Source organism: Rhinopithecus roxellana, chromosome 16, assembly GCF_007565055.1.
Source record: "Rhinopithecus roxellana isolate Shanxi Qingling chromosome 16, ASM756505v1, whole genome shotgun sequence".
In the NCBI taxonomy this organism is placed as follows: domain Eukaryota; kingdom Metazoa; phylum Chordata; class Mammalia; order Primates; family Cercopithecidae; genus Rhinopithecus; species Rhinopithecus roxellana.
This window is the reverse complement of record NC_044564.1, coordinates 94,401,119-94,426,440: the sequence shown is the minus strand read 5'-3', so window position 1 is coordinate 94,426,440 and position 25,322 is coordinate 94,401,119. Positions and strand designations below refer to the sequence as shown.

General features: G+C 41.5%; 1 protein-coding gene across 3 annotated transcripts in view; it reads left to right on the top strand.

Annotated features, from left to right (window-relative positions):
* Window positions 1–25,076, top strand: part of FBXW2 (F-box and WD repeat domain containing 2) — a 35,847-nt gene extending 10,771 nt beyond the window's left edge. For 2 of the 3 annotated variants that reach the window (XM_010372016.2, XM_010372018.2), the window contains exons 4-8: window positions 5,385–5,579; window positions 7,674–7,807; window positions 11,186–11,272; window positions 12,480–12,649; window positions 19,474–25,076. In XM_010372016.2, coding sequence (XP_010370318.2) covers window positions 5,385–5,579; window positions 7,674–7,807; window positions 11,186–11,272; window positions 12,480–12,649; window positions 19,474–19,762 — 875 coding nt within the window. In that variant the 3' untranslated portion in view covers window positions 19,763–25,076. The remainder of the gene's footprint in view (window positions 1–5,384; window positions 5,580–7,673; window positions 7,808–11,185; window positions 11,273–12,479; window positions 12,650–19,473) is intronic. The other variant, XM_010372017.2, reaches the window with a different exon arrangement.
* The last annotated feature ends 246 nt before the right edge of the window (window positions 25,077–25,322 follow it).

The window sequence follows — 25,322 nt, the reverse complement described above, 5'->3', positions numbered from 1 at the left end:
AGATTGAATTTTCACTGTGGTGGAATTGGGAAACCCTGAATTTGGCAATAAACTTACAGTGACTCTCACATTAGTGCTTTGAGTAAGCAATAGACAGTTTTATTAAAGAGATGGATGGCTAATGACATTGAGATAGTTATCCTTCTCTTTCCCAATTTATTTCTGAAATGGTAAGAAAGGAACCTATTATGCTTTGTGCTGTTAAGTAGATATTTACTTATGGGATGCCTACTGTTTGAAAAACAATGTGAGGGCATACATGGATGAATTAGAGCAGTTCTTTTCTTGTGGAACATACACACTGAGACCAGGAAGATGACCTGACTGAGGTAAAAGTCTCTGTGTGGACTATAGCAAATCAAGAACACTTGCCTTTCTAAAGAGTGCAGCTGCTGCTCCATTGTAATAAATTTTTGCCATGTGGGTGGGATTCAGGGTAAGAGTTGTTAGATCTGACTTTTCAAGAGAAGCCTGAAATCTAGAGTTTTGTGAAATAGTCTGATTTTTTTTTTTAAGTATTATTCAGATTTTTAAGATATTGAATCGGGAGGGATTTTTTTTCTTTCATGCAGTGTAAGAGTCTACATTTCTTTAGTCCTCTTTCACCTCTATGCTGCATCACTGGTGACCTCTTTGAAAACATGTTGGGTTAGCCAGTGCAGCAAATGGGAGTCCAGAGGGGAGGCTGACATAAAGCCAGAAAGGAGCAGAGAACAGTGGCTCCTAAAGGATTCTCAGGAGTAGACTTCCATCACTATAAAATGGAACTTGACTCAACCTGATTATTTTTTAATTTTTTTTTAGGGGGTAAAACTGAGTGGCACAATGTTTTCCTATAACAACTAGTTTAAATAATTAGTTTGGATAATTTTTTTTTTTTTTTTGCAAATTGTGCTAAAACATACGTAACATAAAATTTACCATTTTAACCATTTTAAAGCACACAATTGAGTGCCATTAAGTACATTACATTGTTGTGCAATCATCACCACTGTCCATTTCCAAAACTTTACATCTTCCCAAACTAAAACAGTATCAGTTAAACACTATACAGTGTTAGCTATATAAACAGTATATAATACACTATATAGCTAAACTGTATCCAATTTTTTTGTTTGTTTTTTGGGGGGGGTTTCTTTTGAGACAGGGTCTCACTCTGTAGCCCAGATTGGAGTGGTTGGAGTACAGTGACACGATCTTGGCTCACTGCAACTTCTACCTCCTGGGCTCAAGCAGTTCTCCAACTTTGGCCTCCCAGGTAGCTGGGACTACATGTGTGTGCCACCACGCCCAGCTAATTTTTGTATTTTTGTAGAGATGGGGCCTCACCATGTTTCCCAGGATGGTTTCGAACTCCTGGGCTCAAGCGATCTTTCTGCCTCAGCCTCCCGAAGTGTTGGGATTCCAGGCATGAGCCACCATGCCCAGCCTAAACTCTATTAGCTAAACATTGCCCATGCCCCTTCCCCCACAACCTGTGGCAAAACCACCTTTCTTTTCTTTTTCTTTCTTTTTTTTTTTTTTTTGACAGTCTCGATCTGTCGCCCAGGCTGGAATGCAATGGCTCAATCTTGGCTCACTGCAACCTCACCTCCCAGGTTCAAGTGATTCTCCTGCCTCAGCCTCCCGAGTAGCTGGGATTACAGGCGTGCACCACCGTGTCTGGCTGATTTTTGTATGGGATTAGTACAGACGAGGTTTCTGTACTAGTTGGCCAGGCTGGTCTTGAACTCCTGACCTCAGGTAATCCACCAGCCTTGGCCTCCCAAAGTTCTGGGATTACAGGCGTGAGCCACCACACCCAGCCCACCATTCTATTTTCTATGAATTTGACTATTCTAGGAACCTAATATAAGTGGAATCATACAGTATTTGTTCTTTTGTGGCTAGCTTAGTTCACTTAGCATGATGTCTTCAAGGTTCCCTCATATCATAATGTGTCAGAATTTTATTCCTTTTTTTTTTTTGAGATGAAGTTTTGCACTTTTCGCCCAGGCTGGAGTGCAGTGGCGCCATCTTGGCTCTCCGCAACCTCCGCCTCCTGGGTTCAAGTGATCCTTCTGCCTCAGCCTCCCAAGTAGCTGGGATTATAGGCATGCGCCACCACGCCCAGCTAATTTTTGTATTTCTAGTAGAGACCGGGTTTCTCCATGTTAGTCAGGCTGGTCTCAAACTCCCTTCCTCAGGTGAGCCTTCCACCTCAGCCTCCCAAAGTGTTGGGATTACAGGCATGAGCCACCGCACCCTGGCCAATTTTATTCCTTTTTAAGGCTGAATAATATTCCATTGTGTGTGTGTGTGTATGTGTATATTCCCTGTATGTGTCACATTTTGTTTGTCCTCTCTCCTGGTTTTTAACTGCCTTCTTGCCTCTAGTTTTCCCCCTTCAAACCTTTTTCCATGATATAGCTATAGTGATCTTTCTGAAATGCATATAAGGTCATAGTTAAACATCTTCCTAACCCAGTTCTGCAGCCAAACCTTGCCACTGTTTGCAGTCAGACTGAACGATTTCCATAATCAGTGTTCATGTTTTAGGCTGTGCTTTTTGACAAGCATTGTACATAACTCCTAGATGGTTTTTGAATGATTCCAAATAGTTCTTTATGAATTGATCCCAGTTCCTTTTCAATAATTTTTGTGTTGTATATAGAGATATTTAATAGTTGATTTAATAGGTATTACCAGGGATTGGCAAACTATGGACTGTGGGCCAAATCCAGCACAAGAGAGTAATTGCAACTCAGTAGGTCAAAGTCTGAAATACTATCAGGCCTTTTACAGAATAAGTTTTGGTGTATACTATTCCTTTTGTTTTGTTTTGTGCTAGCTAACTTATTCATCCTTTAGATTTAAATTAGTTAAAACTTTAAGGTTTTTTTTTTTTTTTTTTTTTAAGCCATGAAATTCTTTCTTTCTTCAAATAGTCTTATACCAAAGCGCAGCTTAAAAACGAAAGAGGAGTGTAGTTGAAGAGCCAATCATGCCAGCTCCTAAGGCATGTCCACTTACATGTTAGAGCATGGTCATAAACTCAATGGAGCCTCCGTTCCTTGTATTTGCTATGGGCTTTTGTAGTGCCTACCACCTACTATGCTGAATTATTATTGCTTGTTTAGCCTTTTTGTCTTCCCAAGTAGACTGAGTGCCATGAGAACAAGAGTCCAGCCTGACACAGAAGTTCTGTAAATATATGTTGAATGAATGAATGAGACCCCAGTTGAATACTGGTAACCAAAACCAAGCTCATAAAGGACCTAAAATGATTTCCTTTCCTACTGTAGCTCCTTAGGAATACAGTCACAACATGCCTAAGCTGAAGGCCTTAAAGACTATCCAGGCTTATGCTCTCTGGTACACTAGCTACTAGCGCCATGTAGTTTTTCAGTACTTGAGCTGTGGCTAGTCCAAATGGAGGTGTGAAATACTGGGTTTCAAAGACTTACAATGTAAAAGAATATAAAATATCTCAATATTTGTATTGATTACATGTTCAAATGACATTTTTTGACATACTGAGTTAAATAAAACACATTCAATTATTTTAATACATTTCTTTTTTTTTCTTTTTTCTTTTTTTTTTGAGACAGAGTCTCGCTCTATGGCCCAGGCTGGAGTGCAGTGGTGTGATCTTGGCTCACTACAACCTCCAACCTCTTCCTGGGTTCAAGTGATTCTCCTGCCTCAGCCTCCTGAGTAGCTGGGACCGCAGGCGTATGCCGTCATGCCTGGCTAATATTTGTATTTTTTTTTAGTGGAGATGGGATTTTGCCAGGTTGGCCAACATTTCTTTTTTTTTTTGAGATGGAGTCACTCTGTAGCCCAAGCTGGAGTGCAGTGGCGTGATCTCAGCTCATGGCAACCTCTGCCTCCCGAGCTCAAGCGATTCTCATGCCTCAGCCTCCTGAGTAGCTGGGACTACAGGCACATGCCATCATGCCCGGCTGATTTTTTGTATTTTAGTAGAGACAGGGTTTCACGATGGTCTTGAACTCCTGAGCTCAGGCAGTACGCCTGCCTTGGCCTCCGAAAGTGCTGGGATTACAAGCGTGAACCACTGCACCCGGCCCAACATTTTTTTTTTTAATGTAACTATTAGGACATTTTAAATTACATATGCAATTTGCATTATATTTTCTGTTGGATAGCACCGTTCTAGACCTTTGGCTCTCAAAATATTGCTGATGAGTTAGAATCACCTGGCAAACGTTTTAAGATGATTGGACCCTGCCTCAGATGTTCCCAAGTTAGACTCGCTGAAAATAGGGACCTGCCTGTGCGTTTTGATGAAGCTTCCCAGATGATTCAGTTGTCTCACATGGCCATTGAGATCCAAGTCCTATCCCTTTTTATACAGAAGGAAGCAGTCTAAATAGCAAAGTGACAATAAATACAGTCTTTATTTCAGTATGCTGTCATAGTTTTCCGAGGTTAAAATTCATACTCTAGCTTTTTCATAAGTGATGGCTATTTTTCCGTTGTCTCAAACAGTGGTTCTTGGTGGAATTGTGGCTGGCTTTATTTAGTCATTTCAGCTTTTTAAAGTTGGTCATTTGGTGCTTTCCTAGGATGCTATGCCATTATCATAGTGACTGTATTTAGTGGATTCTCAAAAATTGTCTTATTTGTTGAGGCTTACTAAACGGTCATTGTGAGAATGAATTAATCATTAAGATTTTAAACTTAAAGTCCTGAATTGTCACCACGATTAGTATAGAATTTTCATCAGGCAGAAACAAGGCCAACTTTTCCCTACAGGATCTTGAGGCTTTACAAACTGTTCGTTGAGTTGTGAATGTCCGGGGATAATTTATCCCAGGTTTTTCTTGAGGTTTCTTCCTTCACATATTTCGAGATGGCTGGAGCAATTCGCAATTAGCTTTTGCAGAAGTTAGCCCATGCTCTGAGGTTTGTCTTTGACTTGCCTGAGAGTGGAATGTGTTTCAGCAGACACCTTTACTATTTAACAATCCTTATTTGTTCAGAACTGTTGGGTAATGGACAAGCATGCAAATGTAAACATGCAGTCATGTGTAATACCCATCTATCTGAAGTCAAATCAGAGAGCTCATGATAACCAAGGATTTATGAAATTTTTCAAGTGGAAGCACCAAGGGATGCTTTAGTCTAATGCCCTTCTGTAGCCTGGAAGGTTAAGGGAAAGTGTCTCACCCAAAAAGCTTGGATTCTGTCCTAGTGCTTTTGACTCCTTTGTGGTGACTCTGAGCAAGTTGTGTTACTCTCTCCATGCTTTGGTTTCCTCAGCAGTAGAGTGCCAGAGGAGGAGACCATTAACGTTCTTGAAGAACACCATGATTTTGGGATTGATTTTCCTTCTTTAGTGTGTCTGTTTTCTTATTAACCTCCCTGTTTTTCTCTTGAAGGGTCAGATGACTTGTCTGCAAAGCTGTGGGATGTGAGCACAGGGCAGTGCGTTTATGGCATCCAGACCCACACTTGTGCAGCGGTGAAGTTTGATGAACAGAAGCTTGTGACAGGCTCCTTTGACAACACTGTGGCTTGCTGGGAATGGAGTTCCGGAGCCAGGACCCAGCACTTTCGGGGGCACACGGGGGCGGGTGGGTTGCCCTTTTTCAAGGGTTTTTACAACTTAGCCTCATCCTTTTAAGCCAGGAGCTAAGAATGTGAAATGCTTTTTTTTTTTTTTTTTTTAATTTAACCTGCTTTTTTCAAACCTCTTTCTTAGTCACTGCAGTTATTTCCCTTTATTCTAGTTACTCTTACTTGGAATGTTTTACCCAGTTTTGCTTTTTCTTGCTTTCTTCTGTGAATGTACCCTTCTGGTGGGAAGGGTAGTTTTCATTCTGTCTCTCTCTCATTCTCTCTCTCCCCACTCCTGTTTCATTTATATCCTGTTGAACAGTCTGTCACTTTGCTTTTATCAGATTCCCTACCTCTAAATTGAGTAAATCCTACTCGTGTAAATTACACTTCATTTGTAGCATTAGGGCTGAAAATTCTTTGGTGTGATGGTGGTTCCTAGATTGTGTGGTCTACGCAGATTACATCCAGTTGGAACTTGGTTGACAGTTGATTAAAACAAGCTGCCACCTAGAGATAAGGCGAAAGAAACATACCTAAATGTTTCCTAATGTATAGCAGCCTTATTTTGCAAAAACTGGTCATTTGAATATAGCCTTGAGATTTGAGCTTCTCTCTCTGTTGCTGTTCTTTTTTTGGTCAGGGAGGCTTTGTGTAGAAATTGAGCTATTTCCCAGCCTCTTGTGTAGCAGCTCCCTTCTTCCTTTCCCCCATTTACCCACTGCTTTAGCCTCTGAGAGTTATAGTCTGTAATGTCAAGCATTACGTTTATGAGCAGCCCTCCAAAACTCCCTTAACAGGTTGGGTCCCTCTGTTTGCCAGTAACTTGTACTACTGTAGACCACTTATACAAATATGATCTTGCTTCCCCACCAGACTAAACTCCATAAGGACAGTGATCTTATCTGTCTTGTTCACCCATGTGACTGGAATTACTTGCACTGTACCTGGTGCTTAGTGATTCTTTGAAGTAGAACTAGCCATTATGCTAATAAAAACACATATTTTTTTGCTTCATTTTATTTGTCCTATAGTCTTCAGTCTTTGCTGTCTGCTACAACTTGTTCAGAAATTAATATTCGAAGGTGCATGTATGTGTGGAAGTATATGTTAAACGGAGTGTTATGTTCCACAATGTTAAGATGTACCATGACTTCCAGGTGATTTTATTCCCGATCAACTTTGAGAACCCTGCTCTAAAAATTTTATTATTGTTGCCTAGACATTGCCGAGGTTTTTCCTAACTTCATACCTTTACTATTCCCTCTGCCTGCAGTATTCTTTTTTCTTTCCTTGATAAACTCTACTCATCCTTCAGGGCCCATCTCCAATATCGCCTCTTCCCTGAAGTCCTCCCTGATACCCCTGGGCAGAGTTAGTCATTCTCCTTGATGTTTCCCTAGCAAGAGGTAAACATTTATATTTTCTGGGCTTCCTCCTCTACTCCCTCCTTAGACTGAGTTCCTTAAAGGACGAATCAGTGTCTTCCATCTCTGGGTCCCTAATGTTCCTTTAGAACTTGGTATACATTTGAAAACAAATATTTGAGTACTCACGATACTGCAAATATTGTTTTTGGTGCTGGGGATACAGCTGTGAAGAAAGTCAGACACTTTTGAGTTAATGGCTTAATCTGACCTTTGAGATCCTTGTTTTTGTTTTGTTTTTTTCTCTCTTTACATTGGGTTTTCTTGAGTCTGGGTGCTGTTTTGCAGCTTCCATTCTTTATATTTTGTCTTACTGTTAGTGTGTATTAGAGTAGGACCATGTCCTTTTTGTTTTCCTGCATAAATTAAATAAAATATGATGTACTATCAGGCAGGCAGTCCTAAGAAGGAATGCCATTATCTCTAACACTTGTTTTGCCTCTCACTGTAGCTACTACAAATAAAAGAGATTGTATTATTCCTCCACCTTAGAATAATAAGCTATAATAGTAAGAATTCTGAAATATTTTTATCATAAAATTGCTAGTTGAATAGCACCATTCTTACAGTGTCTCTGGTTGGGAAATTAATTGGGCAGCTAGGGAAAATAAACATTATTGAACTCTCTCATAAAAGACCCACTGACAGAGACATGTTTTAACTTTGTGTAATTATATGCACTAGTATTTAGCGTGGACTACAATGATGAACTGGATATCTTGGTGAGCGGCTCTGCAGACTTCACTGTGAAAGTATGGGCTTTATCTGCTGGGACATGCCTGAACACACTCACCGGGCACACGGAATGGGTCACCAAGGTAGGAAGACTTAGAAGAAATCTCCTTCTTGTCAGGCTTTTTGAGGGAGGGGGTGGAGGATGGTCGATACTGCCTTGTAAGTGTTAGGTGAGTCATAAGATGGAATTGCTGTAGCTACAAAGCATGATGGTATCCAACAGTGACCAGCAAGTAGAAGGTACTTAATAGTTTAACAGATAAATGACTTACGGACATGGAAAGATGCCCACAATATATTAGGTGGATAGAGTGGGCAAATAAAACAGGTTACATACAAAAAAGTATGTGGAGTGTGATACTGGTTTCTTAATGTGTTCATGCATCAAAATGTTGAAGGTGGGTATTTCTGGTGGGGTTGTGGGTGCATTTTTCGCTTTAGACTAAACATGTTTCTTTTTTAATCAGGCAAGCAATTTTCATTTTGAAAAAATAACGCTTACAAGAAGTAGGACAAAGAAAGCTGTATGGGATCTTTAGTAAAATATTGTGATGTTTTCTTTTTTCTTTAAAACAAGATTGTTGTGAGGATCAAATGCAGTATTAATAATGGATATACCATGCAGAAACACTACTTGAGTTTACTATGCCATTCTATGAGGGGGCTGAGGAAACAGTAAGCAAAATAGACCCAGGCCTTACCCTGTGGATGATAGTCTAATAGGAGAAATAGTTTTATTAAACAATTTCATGGGTAAATATATCATTTCAAATTGTGGTGGTTTGTGAAGGAACAGTACAGTGTTCTGTAAGATAGTCTGGGGCTGGGCACGGTGGCTGACTCCTGTAATCCTAGCACTTTGGGAGGCCAAGGTGGGTGGATTGCCTGAGCCCAAGAGTTCGAGGCCAGCCTGGCCAACATGGTGAAACCCCGTCACTACTAAAAGTACAAAAATTAGTCTGGTGTAAGTGCCTGTAATCCCAGCTACTCAGGAGGCTGAGACAGGAGAATTAACTTGAAGCTTGGGAGGCGGAGGTTGCAGTGAGCCAAGATCGTGCCACTGCACTCCAGGTTAGGCGACAAAGTGAGACTCTTTAAAAAAAAAAAGAAAAAAGGTCTAGGAAAGTAATTAAAGTAATTAGTTCAGAGAAAGCTTTTTGAGAAGGGGGTTAGACATGAAGAATAAATAGGAGATAGCTGTGGAAAGAGTAGCTGAAAGATTGTTTCAGAAGGTGTAGTATATGCACAGGCCCAGGGAGTGGAAAGAACTTGGAACATTTGATGACCTGGACATAAGCCAGTGGAGCCATGCTGTAGTTGGGGAGATGGGCAGAGAGGTGGTCATCCTGTATGATTTATGAGGCCACAGTAAGTATGGTGGATATCATCACAAGTGTACTAGGAAGCAATCTACAAGTTCTGAGCAAGTGTCTGATGCGATCTATGTTTTAAGAAAATTAACTGCTGCATGAAGAATGAACTAGAGTTGGGCACAAGTGGATACAGGGTGACCATTTAGGCTTTGGCAGTAGTCTAAGCAAAAGATGCCCATAACTTAGATTTGGCTGGCAGTAATGAAAAGGACACCCATAAAGGATGTATCTTTAAGGTAAAGCCACCCGGACTTGCAGATTCACTGTGGGAAATGAAGAATCAGAGGTGACTGGTGGGTTTTAGATGGGGTGGATGATTATATCTTTTTTTTGAAATACATGGGGCTAAATGGAGAGTAGTTTGTAAGACCATTATTATGTATTGGGCACATTAAGTTTTGTCTTTTTTTCTTTATTTGTTGCTTTAATACAGACAGGGTCTCACTCTGTTGCCCAGGCTGGAGTGCAGTGGCATGATCATAGCTCTCTGCAACTTCAAATCCCCAGGCTTAAGTGATCCTCCCATGTCAGCCTCCTGAGTAGCTAGCACTACAGCCATGTGCCACCACACCGAGCTAATTTTTTTTTTTTTTTTTTTGAGGTGGAGTTTCGCTCTTGTTATACAGGCTGAGTGCAATGGCACGATCTCAGCTCACTGCAACATCCACCTCCTGGGTTCAAGTGATTCTCCTGCTTCAGCCTCCCGAGTAGCTGGGATTACAGGCGCCCACCACCATGCCTGGCTAATTTTTTGTTTTTAGTAGGGACGGGGTTTCATTGTGTTGGCCAGGCTGGTCTTGAACTCCTGACCTCAGGTGATCCACCCACCTCGGCCTCCCAGAATGCTGAGATTACAGGCATGAGACACCGTGCCTGGCAGCTAATTAAAAATTTTTTTTGTAGAGATGGGGTTCTTGCTGTGTTGCCTAGGCTGGTCTTGAACTCCTGGCCTCAAGCAGTCCTCCCTCCTCAGCCTCCCAAAGTGCTGGGATTATAGGCATGAGACACTGTGCCTAGCCCACGTTAACTTTTTACATAGAAAAGCTATATAGTGTAAGGCAGTTTGGTGTTATGGAAAACACAGTTGATTGGGGCTAGGATACTGATGGTGATGTCTTGGACAAGTTACTCCTCCTTCAGGACCTGAGTTGTATCATCTGCTAAATGTTCCTATGAACATGAAATGAAATGTTGGGACAGCACCCAGCAAGGTGCCTGATATTTAGTAATATGTCTGTTTCAGTTGAGTCTGCAATCCAGACTTCTGAATGAATGAACCCTGCTTCCCCTCTCACCTTAGGCTGATTGATTACAAAATTAGCTAGAACCTGATGTTTATAAACTATCTCAAGTGCTAACGGAATGTTAGCTTTTATTATGTTACTACTATAATTTACATTGTTATTTTATCTTTACTGTAATTAAATGAGGTAAGATAATAGGTGCTTGTCTCCTATTTTAAAGATCAGGAAACTGATCTTTAAAATCAGTTTAGATGGTCTTGCCCAAGGTTACAAAGTCAGCGTGTGACAGATTCTGGTGCCAAGTCCAGTGCTTTTTCATTTATGATTCACGTGGTTATGAAAGCAGATCATTTGCATCTACTTCAGTGTCTATGGGCTTTTTTCTTTTCTGTTCCTTCTCTTAAGTAACATTTTATAATTTTTAAAAATCAGTCCTAATGCTTGCTTCTAGATGAATGCTAAGATTAAATGCTGCCAATGTTTAGACAGTTTTTTTTTTTTTTTAAGCGTTGTGGTCTTGCTCTGTTGCCCAGGCTGGAGTGCAATGGTGCAATCATAGCTCACTGCATCCTCCGACTCCTGGGCTCAAGCAGTCCTCCCACCTCAGCCTTCCGACTCACTGGGATTATAGGCGTGAGCCACCTCATCTGGCTAACATTAGACACTTTTAGATACTGCTAATAACAGAATAGTAAAATGTTTAGCAGAGGCTAATTTGGTAATGAGCTATGGCTTAGCTATTCTAGCATATTTTAAGCTCATTTTCATATTTTAATTTAAAGAATAACATCGTTGTAGGAGAATCATTAAAAGGATCTTTCCGTAACATGGTTTACATTTGCAGGTAGTTTTGCAGAAGTGCAAAGTCAAGTCTCTCTTGCACAGTCCTGGAGACTACATCCTCTTAAGTGCAGACAAATATGAGATTAAGGTGAGTTTTTTTCTCCATTAATTTGCTTTGTTAAAGAAAAACTGGAAAACATAAGAAAGTTAAAGTGGTATGGCAAAGGGTAAACATTCTGGGAAGAGGAGGGGGAATTTTAAACCCACTGGAAGAAGAGATGATTTGCTAGCTCTATGTCCTATGTAGTTTCTTAACTTGGATTTGTAAAAGAAAAAGAATTTCACTTAAATTTATGTTCAGCTTATTCTTAATTCTTTTTTTCTTTAGAGACAGAGTCTTGCTCTATTGCCCAGGCTGGAGTGCAGTGCAGTGCATAATCCTGGCTCTCTGCATAATCTTGGCTGTCTGCCTCCTGGGTTCAAGCGATTCTCCCGCCTCAGCCTCCCGAGTAGCTGGGTGTTTTTGTATTTTTAGTAGAGATGGGATTTCACCATATTGGCCAGGCTGGCCTCAAACTCCTGACCTTGTGATCCACCTGCCTCGGCCTCCCAAAGTGCTGGGATTACAGGCTTGAGCCACCAAGCCCAGCCCATTCTTAATACTTTCTTACATGTCTCCTACCGTCCTTAATTCTTAGATCTGAACTATGAAAACATAAATACTCATTTATTGTAATGAATTGCAAAGAGTTCACAAAGCACTCTCACATTCTTACTGTATCTCTCTCTTTTTTTTTTTTTTTTCTTTTTCTGAGATAGGGTCTTGCTCTGTCACCCAGGCTGGAGTGCAGTGGTGGAATCTTTGCTCACTGCAACCTCTGCCTCCCAGGTTGAAGTGATTCTCGTGCCTCAGCCTCCCAAGTAGCTGGGATTATAGGCACCCACCACCACGCCTGGCTAATTTTTGTATTTTTAGTAGAGACACAGTTTCACCATGTTGGCCAGGCTGATCTTGAATTCCTGACCTCAAGTGATCTACCTGCCTCGGCCTCCCAAAGTGCTGGGATTATAGGCGTGAGCCACCGTGCCTGACCCATTATTGGATCTTTTACACTGTCCCATGTGATAGGCATTACCTTCATTGCAGGAGCTGGAGTTAAGAGAGATTAAATAATTTTACCCAAGATTGCACAGGATAATTAAGACTTGAACCTGTGATTCTTGGCTATAAAGCCTGTGGTCTTTCCAGTATACTTCACTTTCTATCTGACTTCAGCAAACACAGACCATTTTAAGGACAAGCTTTTCTGTAGTGATGTGATCTCTCATCTTTCCTCATTTTCTTTTTTCTGTAGATTTGGCCAATTGGGAGAGAAATCAACTGCAAGTGCTTAAAGACATTGTCTGTCTCTGAGGATAGAAGCATCTGCCTGCAGCCAAGACTGCATTTTGATGGGAAATACATTGTCTGCAGTTCAGCACTTGGTCTCTACCAGTGGGACTTTGCTAGTTATGATATTCTCAGGTAATGTTTACTTCGACCTCACGCTTTACCTTTGAAAGCCTGCTGCAGTTCGGTAGTAAAGACAAGAATAAATGTTTGGATGTACCAGTCAGTAGCTGGCTTTTATGAAATGTTTACTGTATCACTTGTAAACAAGGTTATATATACTGAACATCTCAGGAAAAATATTTTAGAGGAAGTAAGCACATGAAAAAGAGTTACATACTGGAACGTGCCCTGCCTGACTGTGTGAGTCATGAGCCACTTCTTTCATATTTAACATGCTTTTCTGGAAAATGAAGGGTGTGGATGAAAAGACCTTTCAGATCTCCATAAGTTCTAATATTTTAAGTTCTACTTCATATTCAGTTGAAATTCTGCATTGTTTTACAAACTTGGTTAAACTTTAGTGGCATCTAGGCATCAAGTGACCTCTGTTGACTAGTAGAAAGACAGAGATACTTAGAGAAAAATAAAATGTGCAGGATTTCCATCCAAAGAAATAAATAAGCAGCAGTCCATAGACAAATAATTTTGTGATTCACTGCATACAATAGGCTCCTCTTGGAGATTGACAATATCTGTTAGCATGTTTGGGGCTGATGGAAGCCAGTGCCATGTGGTCATTAAGAGAACTTTGCTGATAGACAAACCTTCGTTTAAGACATGGTGCCATCTCTGATGGGCTGTGTGATTTTGTGTAACTATCTTAACTCCTCTGTAGCTCAGTTTCGTCATCTGTAAAGTGACTATTAAATGAAATGCTTGTGATGACCTAGTACACCACCTGGCAGATCTTTATTAATAATAAGTCTGAGAGGCCCCATATAAAGAAACCTGTTTGAATTTGTTTAACCTATTGTACCTCACACCTATTTTGCACACACTTACTAATAACAGCGCACAAAGTTAGCATCCCATAGCATGGTTGCTAGGAGTACAGAAAATTGAACATTCTCTTAATTGTTTTTATGCATGACTATTTGAGGTCAGCTTGTGTGGATCTGATCACAGTAACCACAAAACTTTGGTGGGCCGCATCTCTCTGATCACAAAGTTACAACCCCATTTATGTCTTCCTGGAGTCAGACCAACATTTCTAACCAGTTAGGTTTCAGAGGTGTCAGAATCAGTTATAGAAATGATTGATATTTATGCTTTGAGAAAAAAGACTGAAACCTTTCCTAGAAAACATCTGTTTAAGCTTTTCCTCTTGTAGATGGGGACACTGAAGCTGATACAGGGTAGGGGCCTTGCCCAGCATTCCACTTCTCACTTTATTCCAACATGCATCCATTCATGCATGGCTGGATTATCCAATAGGCATACACTTACGGTACCAGAAAGCCAGGGACATCAGAAACAGGGGAAAATAAAGTTTTGAAAGAATTTGATATTTTGCAAAGCAAAATATTCAAGTAATCACCATGGGAAAATCACATCTTTTATAGTTTAATATTGTTTTTATTTTTAATGAAAATTTTAGGAGGGAAGGTGCAAAGGCAAGGTGAGCTAGAGATGTCATAGTTGTTTTAATGCTTAGCATCTCTAAAGGGTTTAATTTGGTCCCACATCTGCTTTCTCATGTATGCTTCTGACTCGGAGTGGCATACAGAGACTATCTAGAGTCCCAGATGAAAGTTCTGTTAGTTTTTAGTGTTTGAATAATAGTTTTAAATAATAAACCTGCAGGATTGTTTGCTGGTAGGAATTGCCAGGTTCAGATTTTTTCTCCGAAAAGAATCTGTCTTGTGTCTTTTTTCCTCCCAAACACAAATAAACCAACCTCTATTGAAACCTACTACAAATCCTCTGACCTCTATTGCTAGGACCAGGTAGGGCTACTTAGCTTTGAAGCTAATTGAAAAGAAGCAAAGCACAAATAACAGCATGTTACTCAATAAGTCTGAGATATGATGTGATTGTTTGAGTTAGGTTATCTCTACAGCATGTAAGGTTACTTAGGTTCAAGGACCCAGACTCTGCACAGCAGGGATGTCCGGTTCCATTTCTAAAGTGATCAAAGTGAAAGCCACAAACCTGTCAAGACCTGTGCTCTATTCTGCAATGTATTTGTGGTTCAGTCTTTGGAATCAGCTCATCTTCACAGATCTTAAGCCCTAACCCGGTAGCCACCTATTTTTTGTGTTTCTGTTATGATGTGGGACCTACCACCAGACTTCCTATTTGTTTTTCCTAGCCTCCTTTATTTTTATTTTTATTTTTATTTTTTTTGAGACAGAGTCTCACTCTGTCACCCAGGCTCTAGTGCAGTGGTGTGATCTTGGCTCACTGCAACCTCCGCCTCCCGGGTTCAAGCGATTCTCCTGCCTCAGCCTCCTGAGTAGCTGGAATTACAGGCACTTGCCACAACGCCCAGCTAATTTTGTGTATTTTTTTAGTAGAGGTGGGGTTTCATCCTGTTGGCCAGGCTGGTCTCAAACTCCTGACCTCAAGTGATCCACCCACCTCGGCCTCCCAGAGTACTGAGATTACAGGCATGAGCCACTGTGCCTGGCTTCCTAGCCTCCTTTAGATCTCTTTTGTAGGAATTTGCACTTGCCTCTGTTTATTTCACCACTACTTTATTCTTTAGATAGTTATTGAGCACCCACCTTTGTGTCAGGCATTGTGGTATGCATTGGGAAGCATAAGAAGTACTTACCAAACTCAGGGAGATTAATGATCAGGAGGAGGGGGAAGACTGATGTTAAATAGCTAATTGCAAACAGTTTGTTTAATGGTTGGGTTAAGAGGAGCCTAGTATGGAGTACTTTGAGGCCCTGCCTAGTTTGTGGAGTAAGGGAAGGCTTCTAAGAGGAAGAGACATTTGGGCTGAGCTCTAAAGGATGAGTATAAATGCCTTAACTAAGTACCAGGAGTGGATGTACAGTGAGGAATTTTAGACTGAGACACTAGTCCGTTCAAAGGCCCTGAGGTTAAAGGAGCCTCAGGTACATTTGAGAAATTGAAGGAAATTCCTTAAATGCCTCAGTGTGACTAAAGATAGGGGCACAATAAGGAACCATCAAAGAGTTTAGAAGTTGAAACAAGGTGGTAACAGATCAGGTTGAATGTGAGGTTAACTGATTCAAAGGGAGTGAGTAGATGTGGGGAGATCAGTAGAAAGCTGTTGGCAACAGTGCAGGCAAAAGGTGATGTCTTGGACTAGAGGTGTGGTAGTGCAGATAGTAGTGAATAAATTAGAAAAATGTAGGGCATATAATCAATAGAGCTTGGTGACTGAATTTGTGATTTGAGGAGGAGGAGAATTGGATGGTGGCCACGTTTCCCAACTTGAGCACCTGGGTGAATGAGCAAGTAAAGAAATAGAAAAAACAGGTTTGACTAGGAAATTCAGTTTTGGATAGTTTGAGTGTGAGGAACTTTGTCTTGTTCGCTACCGAAATCCTGGTACCAGCATTGGCTAGCTCACTTTAGGCTCTTAGTAAGTATTTGTTGAGTGAATGAACATGAGTCATCAAAGCAGAAAATGATGGATGAGTTATCAGTTGTAACTCATTGGAGCACACATATTGGGACCTCTGTTTCCCCTTTACTTCAAGGTGATCTGAACTTACTGCTTTCCCTGGGATCAGACTCCATCTTGTAAACCTGTTTACAAAGGCTCACGCCATATAGGGAGTGTTCAGTGATTGATTTTGGATGTTCTCAAACATGTCATCTAAATGGCTACCTCTTTTAGCAGAAGTTTCTTCCTTTTTCAATCTAGGAGGGTGAACTCATTCTCTGACTGCTTTTCAAGCAGGGGCCAGCACCTGTTAACTATTTTCTTAGTTTCATAGAAGTGATGTATGTTGATATTCTTAGTATCATAGATTTTTTTTTTCAGATATTAACTATAAGGGAACCACATGCCCATGAGAGAGAATTTGTAAAATTTAGACAGGCTTTCAGTATTCTCTCAATCCATATTGCCCAGTTGCATTTCTTCTTCAAGAAAGAGAAAAAATATTCTTCCAGGTCCAGCTGATAAAAGGCAGAAAGGTTTGCTCATTCCTTGATACTCCCGTTATATCCGTTGGAGTGTTTGTGCTCAGCATATTCTCACATACTCTGGCGGTTATATGCTATGCGCTCCCCTTCTAAGGGGCAAAGACTATCTTGCTTATCTCTTTCCAGGGCCCAGGCAGCACTCAGCACCTATGATACTCAGAAAACATTTGCTAGGCCTGCATCATATTAGCTGTATGACTCATGGCAAGATGTTTTAGTCTTATTTACTAATATAGTGGAGAGAATACCTCTACCTAACTGCATTATGAGGATTGAGATAACATGCCAGGCCTGGTGGCTCAAGCCTGTAATCCCAGCACTTTGGGAGGCCGAGGTGGGCGGATCACAAGGTCAGGAGATCAAGACCATCTCGCCAATATGGTGAAACCCCGTCTCTACTAAAAATACAAAAATTGCCGGGCACGGTGGCTCACGCCTGTAATACCCAGCACTTTGGGAGGCCGAGGTGGGTGGATCATGAAGTCAGGAGATCGAGACCATCCTGGCTAACACGGTGAAACCCCGTCTCTACTAAAAATACAAAAAATTAGCCGGGCATGGTGGCAGGCGCCTGTAGTCCCAGCTACTCGGGAGACTGAGGCAGGAGAATGGCATGAACCCTGGGAGGCGGAGCTTGCAGTGAGCCGAGATCGCGCCTCTGCACTCCAGCCTGGGCGACAGAGCAAGACTCCATCTCAAAAAAAAAAAAAAAAATACAAAAATTAGCTGGGTGTGGTGGCGGGCACCTGTAATCCCAGCTATTCGGGAGGCTGAGGCACTAGAATCGTTTGAACCTGGGAGGTGGAGGTTGCAGTGAGCTGAGATCGCACCACTGTACTCCAGCCTGGTGACAGAGCGAGACTCCATCTCAAAAAATAAATGAAATAAAATAAAATTAAAAATAATTAAAAGACATAACATGTTAATTATGAAGTTCAGTGCCTGGCACATGTAAATGCTTGATAAATATTGAATGTCCCCCATCCTTCCTGATATGAGACTGAAATTGGCTTCTTTGTAGCTCTTTTCCTCTGATCCTAATTTTGTCTTCTAAAGCTTATAATGTCTGACCTGTCTCCCACACATCTTTCACTATTCAGAAGTGATGCTTATATACGGTTACCCTATTCCTGCCAACTCTTTCCTTCCCCCATCTCAGCTGATAGCCTTCAACTGTTCTTTCCTCGTCCTGGTCTCCAGATCCTCCCATTCTGGTTGCTCTCTTGGGCATATACTAGTTGGTGGTGTCCTTAAAACCTAGGCTAAACTCTCCTCCCACAGGAGCCCCATCATATGTCATGGAGCAGTATTTGTCTACCGCTTGTCTGGTAGCTCTTAGTTCCTCCAAAGAGGGCATCAACTTTTCTTGTTAATCTTTTGCTTCACTAAGGACGCAGACAACAGAAGATAAGTTGTTTTTTGTTTTTGTTTGTGCTGCTGTTTAGCTAGGTGTCTCCTAGCCGTTGTCATTGGTGTCTTGGAAACTGCCTCTGAGAAAGTTAGGGCTGGCCTCCCAACTCCCTAGTTTTCTCTGCTTCCCCTAGTTGTTTCTCCCCTAGTTGTTTTCATAATAACTTCTTATGAATCTGTTATTAATAAATGTTTCTTAGTTATTTGGGAAACTTTAAATATTTTCAGCCTTTACTGTTTTTAGAGAGAAACCCAGTTTGCTGCCTGCTGAGTAGAGTAGCACTTTAGTCACTTGGCTTTCAGATTTATTCTGGGCTTCAGGATGTTCCAGTATTCTAGGAGTTAATGAATACATCTTTTTACCTAGTGGTAAGAGTTACCTCTTGCCTTCTACTTCTCACCGGTAACTGACAAATTGTGAACGCTTAGCCAAAGTATTTACTCTGCCTGGGCTTTGGTTTTCACAGCTTAAAAACAGAATGTTTAGTGAAACATTATCTGTAAGATCCTTTCTAGCCTAGATGGATGTTTTGTATTTTTATAAACTTTCATCAGGCCGGGTGCAGTGGCTTGTGTCTGTAATCTCAGCACTTTGGGAGGCTGAGGTGGGCAGATCATCTGAGGTCAGGAGTTCGAGACCAGCCTGGCCAACATGGCGAAACCCCATCTCTACTAAAGATACAAAAATTAGCCAGGCGCGGTGGCAGCCATCTGTATTCCCAACTGCTTGTGAGGCTGAGGCAGGAGATTCGCTTGAACCTGGGAGGTGCAGTGAGCCAAGATCGCGCCACTATACTCCAGTGTGGGCAACGGAGTGAGACCCTGTCTCAAAAAAAAAAAAGAAAAGAAAAAACCAAAAAAGGCCGAGCGCGGTGGCTCAAGCCTGTAATCCCTGTACTTTGGGAGGCCGAGACGGGCGGATCACGAGGTCAGGAGTTCGAGACCATCCTGGCTAACACGGTGAAACCCCGTCTCTACTAAAAAATACAAAAAAAAGCTAGCCGGGCGAGGTGGCTGGCGCCTGTAGTCCCAGCTACTTGGGAGGCTGAGGCAGGAGAATGGCGTAAACCCGGGAGGCGGAGCTTGCAGTGAGCTGAGATCCGGCCACTGCACTCCAGCCTGGGCGACAGCCAGACTCCCTCTCAAAAAAAAAAAAAAAAAAAAAAAAAACTTTCATCAAACACTACCTTTCCCTTTTATGCCAATATTATATAATGACTGAACCCACCCCCCGCCCCCAGCTTTTTTATAAGTGGGCTGAGCTTTTTTCTCCTTATGTTTTACTTTTTATCAAAAACATTTAACTCTAAATTTGCTTGAATTTAATACTGGTTTTAAATATCTCCAGAAAAGATTACAGTAGCATAAGCAGAAGCAAAGTTGCCTTCTTTCACAGTACCTAACTCTCATCCTTGTAGGGTCATCAAGACACCTGAGATAGCAAACTTGGCCTTGCTTGGCTTTGGAGATATCTTTGCCCTGCTATTTGACAACCGCTACCTGTACATCATGGACTTGCGGACAGAGAGCCTGATTAGTCGCTGGCCTCTGCCAGAGTACAGGAAGTCAAAGAGAGGCTCAAGCTTCTTGGCAGGCGAAGCATCCTGGCTGAATGGACTGGATGGGCACAATGACACGGGCTTGGTCTTTGCCACCAGCATGCCTGACCACAGTATTCACCTGGTGTTGTGGAAGGAGCACGGCTGACACCATGAGCCACCACCGCTGACTGACTTTGGGTGCCGGGGCTGCGGGTTTTGGGTGCAACCTCTTTGGCAGCCGACTGCATGAACCAAAGTTCTCACCTAATGGTATCATCACGCAGTGCACAATCATTTATCTATGTTTGCCAGGGGCCAGGGCTCGGGGTGGGGGAGGGCTTGTTTTATTGACATACAACGCAGCATGCTTAATGGGGTACACCATTGACTTCATTTGTACTTAGTTAAGTTGGTCAGTGTAAGAGGATGCATTTTGGGTTCATCTTTCTTGAGTGGAGTATTGGTTTTAAGTAAAGAAAGTTAAATGATCCATTAATCTGCTAATTGGTTGCCTATGAAATCACATTGTGTGTTATTAAAGCTTTTTACCATAGCCTTTTTTTCTTTTGAAGTTGAAGCAAAGGTGCTATGATGTTGTTACAGCAACTTTTCTTACACGGGGTTTAGCTTTTATAAGAGCCACTATTAAAACTTCCACCAAATACCAGTTCTAAAGAAAGTCTGTCTTCCAGTGCAAATCTGATTCTGTAAATTGATTGTTAGCAACTCATTCTAAACCTTATGTCTTGGCAGAGTCAAGGTTGGCCATGTTTAAGATGTGAGCAAGTTCTGTAATTATTGTTTTCATGTTGGGGAAGCTAGTCCCTGACAGCCTGGATGACTGCACAGCCGTGCCCTGGTATAGTAGAAAAGAGCAGTGAGCTGGAAGGTTAGAGACCGGGCCTGTTACCCAGGAACTCTGCAGCCTCTCTGGGTCCCAGCTTCCTTGTCTGCACAGCCAAGTATTAAGCTCAGTGATTTCTAAGATTCTTTCTGGTCCTTCACCTACTGAAATGTGTAAAAGTTGGTAATGCATTTTTGTCTGATCCCTGATTCATGATTTCTTTCCGGCAGGATAATATTTAAATGAAATGACTGATAAAAAGTTTTCTGTAAGAACATCAATTATATGAAAAGGACGAATAGAAGGGAAATGTAGAAAATATAACTGATTCCACTTAGACAGTTTAAGTAATTGGTTGAAGAAATGCTGATAGAAGCCATGGTTTAAATAGGGACACAGTATGCTATATTAGAAGGATACCTGAACCCAATTTAACTTCCTTCTTTGCCTCTAACTTAATCTGCAGCTTCAGGCAGATTAACTTTCTCTTCTAATACCATCATTTTCTTCATTTTTTAAATGAGGGAATTGTCCTAGATTAGGGCTCACACACCCAAATGCCTAAGGGAGCCATGCCGGTAACATAAATGAGTAAAACGTTCTGGGGAGGATTGTGCTGTCCCCTGGAAAGTTGATATAATAGGGCAGTTATTCAGCTCTGTTTTATCATTAGGAGAAAGAAGCCCAGTGTTGGCAGGTCTTCAGATTGTTTCAGGAGGAGCTAGAAATCCAGATTTTTATTTGAAATCCTGGATTTTTAAAACGTTACAACTGATTAAAGAAAATTTAAAATAAGGTGAGCCAAACAAAACATGTCCCTGGGCTGCCAGTTTGTGTTGTCCTCCCTCTCTAAAGGTAGGTAATTTTGTGGTTCAGCAGTGGTAATGTTTGTTAGTGGCCACAATCAGGGAGAGAGTAGAGGGAGCAAGCAGTAGAAAAATCTCAGCCACTCTTCAGCTGTCTTCCCTTGTATTACAAGGGTGGTGGGGAGGGACATATTTCATTCACAGACCAACAGGAAGGTAGTTTGAAGATGAACATAAGAATTGGAACCTCAGTGATAGCTTATGTCTGGGAACATGAGCTTCTTGCTGACTCCAGTATAAAGCATATCCATCTTACAGGTGAGAAAAAGTGTTGCTAGCAGAGCTGAGAATGATGTAAACTCTAGGGTGGGGACCTGTCTCTTCCAGAATCTGCATTAGTATAGAGCCAGACTGTGGACCTCTGAGTGCTGTGAAGTTGATAGAAATTAATGGTGGATTTCAAGGACAGGTATCATTAATATCCATGTTGAAACTCTGTGGGGTTTAAGCAAAGGGACAATATCTTCCCCCATCCCACAAAATCTGGGTTTAATCCATCTCACATCTGTGCATGAGCTCTGCTTAGTACTCCTAGAAATAGAACCAGAATCGCAACTGAATCTGTTTTGCAGAAGCCCCAGGAGACTTTGGGCAATGATGAGGGTAAATGACTTTTTACTTTATTATTTCTTATTTTGAAATGGAGTTTCGCTCTTATTGCCCAGGCTGGAGTGCAATGGCACGATCTTGGCTCACTGCAACCTCCGCCTCCCGGGTTCAAGTGATTCTCTTGCCTCAGCCTCCCAAGTAGCTGGGATTACAAGCGTCCACCACCACACCCAGCTAATTTTTATATTTTTATTAGAGACAAGGTTTTACCATGTTGGCCAGACGGGTCTCGAACTCCTGACATAAGGTCATCCACCCGCCTTGGCCTCCCAAAGTGCTGCGATTACAGCCGTGAGCCACCGCGCCTGGCTGAGTTTTTACTTTTTATCAAGCCTGAACAGGTAACTGTTACTGATCTAATGCCCATCCCCACCCCACCTCACTCTCAGATCTATCCAATAGCTTCAAAGAGCAAGTAATTAAAATTATTTGTGGGAAAAGTTTTATTAAAGTGACAAACTTGAAGCTGTATATAGTGTGTTCTATTTCAGTTTTTAGTGGTGAATATAGAAGTCATCAAGGTGGTACTTGGTGCCGCTGGAATTTTTTTTTTTTCCTAGGCAGTGTTGCTCTGTTATACAGTAGGGTGGAGTGCAGTAGCATCATCATGCAGCTGGATTTTGACAGCAGAACTTTGGGCAGTAATTGGAGTCCTAATGTCTATTCTTCCTTATGGAGGCCTTTATTTGGCCTGAGATTTTATTTAACTGCTTTATAGATGCTGGATATATTCGTACTGTCGCCAGTTATAAAAATGGAAAACTAGCTCATCCTTTTTGCAAAAGAAAGCCAAGTGGGGAGTCAGAGTGAGAAGTGGGTAGGGGATAACTAAAACTATTATTTACTCTCCTTTTATTGCCTTTGAGAACTAGCTCATGCACACACGGACTTTGGCTTCCTTAGTGCATAGGGAAGGGAATTGCCTTTCCCTCTTTTGTGAATATTCTCATTTCCGAAAAATTCTAAGTCATGAGAAGATAAGCCCCATCCTTTCTTACAAGGATTGGATTTCTTGGGTGGCACTGTGGTGTGGTGGAAGCAAGGGGCTTCTCTCAGGTTCATAAAGGCCATCATAACAACTTCGGGCTTCATGGTGTGGACAGGGATCCAGGAGAGCTGAGTGGATGTGTGACGTTTCTAGTACATTCTGTCATCATTCCAAAGGAATGTAGTTTCCTCCAGCTCCATTATTTGAAGTAAAACACATTGCCAAATCTGACTCTAACCTGACATTTTACACCTATTGGAGAAATAGGAAGAAAGCCCCTCCAGTGGAAGGACTGGACTTGGAAGAAGTTCTGCAGGAAGGTGCATGCAATTGGATAGCTGTTCGTGAGTAAAACGTGGGCAACATTGCTATTGAATTGTAAGGTTTGCACTTCATTTTTCGTAGTTTAAAAATTGCTGTGTTCTGGCTGTTGAAAACACTTGGTGAGGTTTGAATGAGGATTATATAATCGTTCTAGTATTCATAGAAAAATGATTATGGCTCTCCATTTGTAAAACAAAAGAAATACTTTCGGAAACAGTATTTTAGACCTGAAGAAATTGTTTGTATTAGGTTAGGCATTTTGATCTAACAGAATCAGCTAAGGATAGTGGATCCTGGCTTTACGCATTTCTCTGACCAAACCCAGCTGGCAACTTGAAGTTGTTATGGTGTGGCTTCCAGGTTGCCTAGAGGTGAATCCTACCGACATCACTTTTTTGTTTGTTTGTTTTTTGAGACAGAGTCTTGCTCTGTCCACAGGCTGGAGTTCAGTGGCACGATCTCAGTTCACTGCAACCTTAGCCTCCTGGGTTCAAGCGATTCTCCTGCCTCAGCCTCCCAAGTAGCTGAGACTAGAGGCGCATGCCACCACACCCAGCTAATTTTTGTGTTTTTAGTAGAGACGAGGTTTCACTACATTGGCCAGGATGGTCTCGATGTCTTGACCTCGTGATCCGCCCACCTTGGCCTCCCAAAGTTCTGGGATTACAGGCATGAGCCACTGCACCCAGCCCCAACATCACTTTTATAGCTTTCTGTGCCTCCTTCTGTGGGCCTTGGTGTATGAAGCCACTTGCCTTTCTCTGTAGGGAAGTGGGCAGAATCAGATTACTACTCATGATGCAGTCTGGTCAGGGCATACTGTCACCTTTGCCTGTGGACACAGTTGTCAGGATAGGGGAGAAGCCCTTTAGGTCTGTCTTCTTGACACAGCCCTCCTACGTGGTTATGCTGGTGCTTTTGCTTGGTTTAAGACAACCAAGACCCTTGAGAATTACGCTGTCCTCAGATGGAGTGTCTGATGAAAAGAACAGATTCACTTTTTTGACAAAATGCCCATTAGCCATCTTTGGCAGTGTCGCTAATCAAAGGTTCCCCATGCCTGCTCTAGGAAAGTAAACTTTTTTCGGAATAAATCCTCAGATGGATTACTGAGTAGTCTTTGCACCACTCCCATCAGCCTCATCAGACTGAATGGTCACGCTCAGTGCAAAAAGTTGTTTTGCTGTCAGGATGTTTCAGTGTTTCTGGTCTTCCCTGGAACAGTTCAGTTGTTTAGTAATTCAATCCTGACCAGTGTAAACCCACTTAATTACTGCAGCCTAAAGAATTCAGCTACTTCTATTCTTCATAAATGTGCCCAACCAAGTAAAGATGTGTTTTTAATATTCAACCCTGGAAAATTACTAATTCAGATGATAAAAGCTCATTATGTTTTGGCGTCTTTGTACTCAGATGGTGAGCAGGCATATTTCACTGATTTGGACTTAGTGTACTTGATGAGAATGCTCAGATTGAAGAGAGAGTTCTGTCACCAATCCAACATCTATAGCAATGCGGAAAAAGTAGTCAACTCATATTTCACTAATTTGATGTATGTTGTGATTTAGAGGGCGTGAGATAAAGTTTATATTTGAACTGTGTGGGGTAGGCAGAAGAAGGGATTGCTTAAGCAAATAGTGGAGTGATTGTGGAACAAGATGTCTCTAAGATGAGAAGTTATTTTCTTGCATCATCGAAGCACTCTTTTTACCCATAAGTGATTGTGCTAACTATAAATCATTTATATCTGTACGTTAAAGGAGATTCTCTCAAGTAGGCAAATTTGGTTAGCCAAGTCCAAATTATTGTTTGTACTTGAAAGTAATAAAGCTGCATCTCCTTAAAAATATATTCTGTAGTTAAGACTTGTCTTGCTTTTCCCCACAACCGCTTCAGACATTTTATCCAACCAATTCAGGGACTTTTCAAAAGTCAGTGTATTTTTGAAAATGGAACAACCCTTGAGTGATCTGAGGTGGCTCTGTTCTTTTACTGTTTCTACATCTTCTAGAAGGTAAACTCAACAATATAACCATTTCTGAAGGTAATCCAAAAAGCAAAACAATAGAAGTAAAACTCTAGGAAATAATTTTGG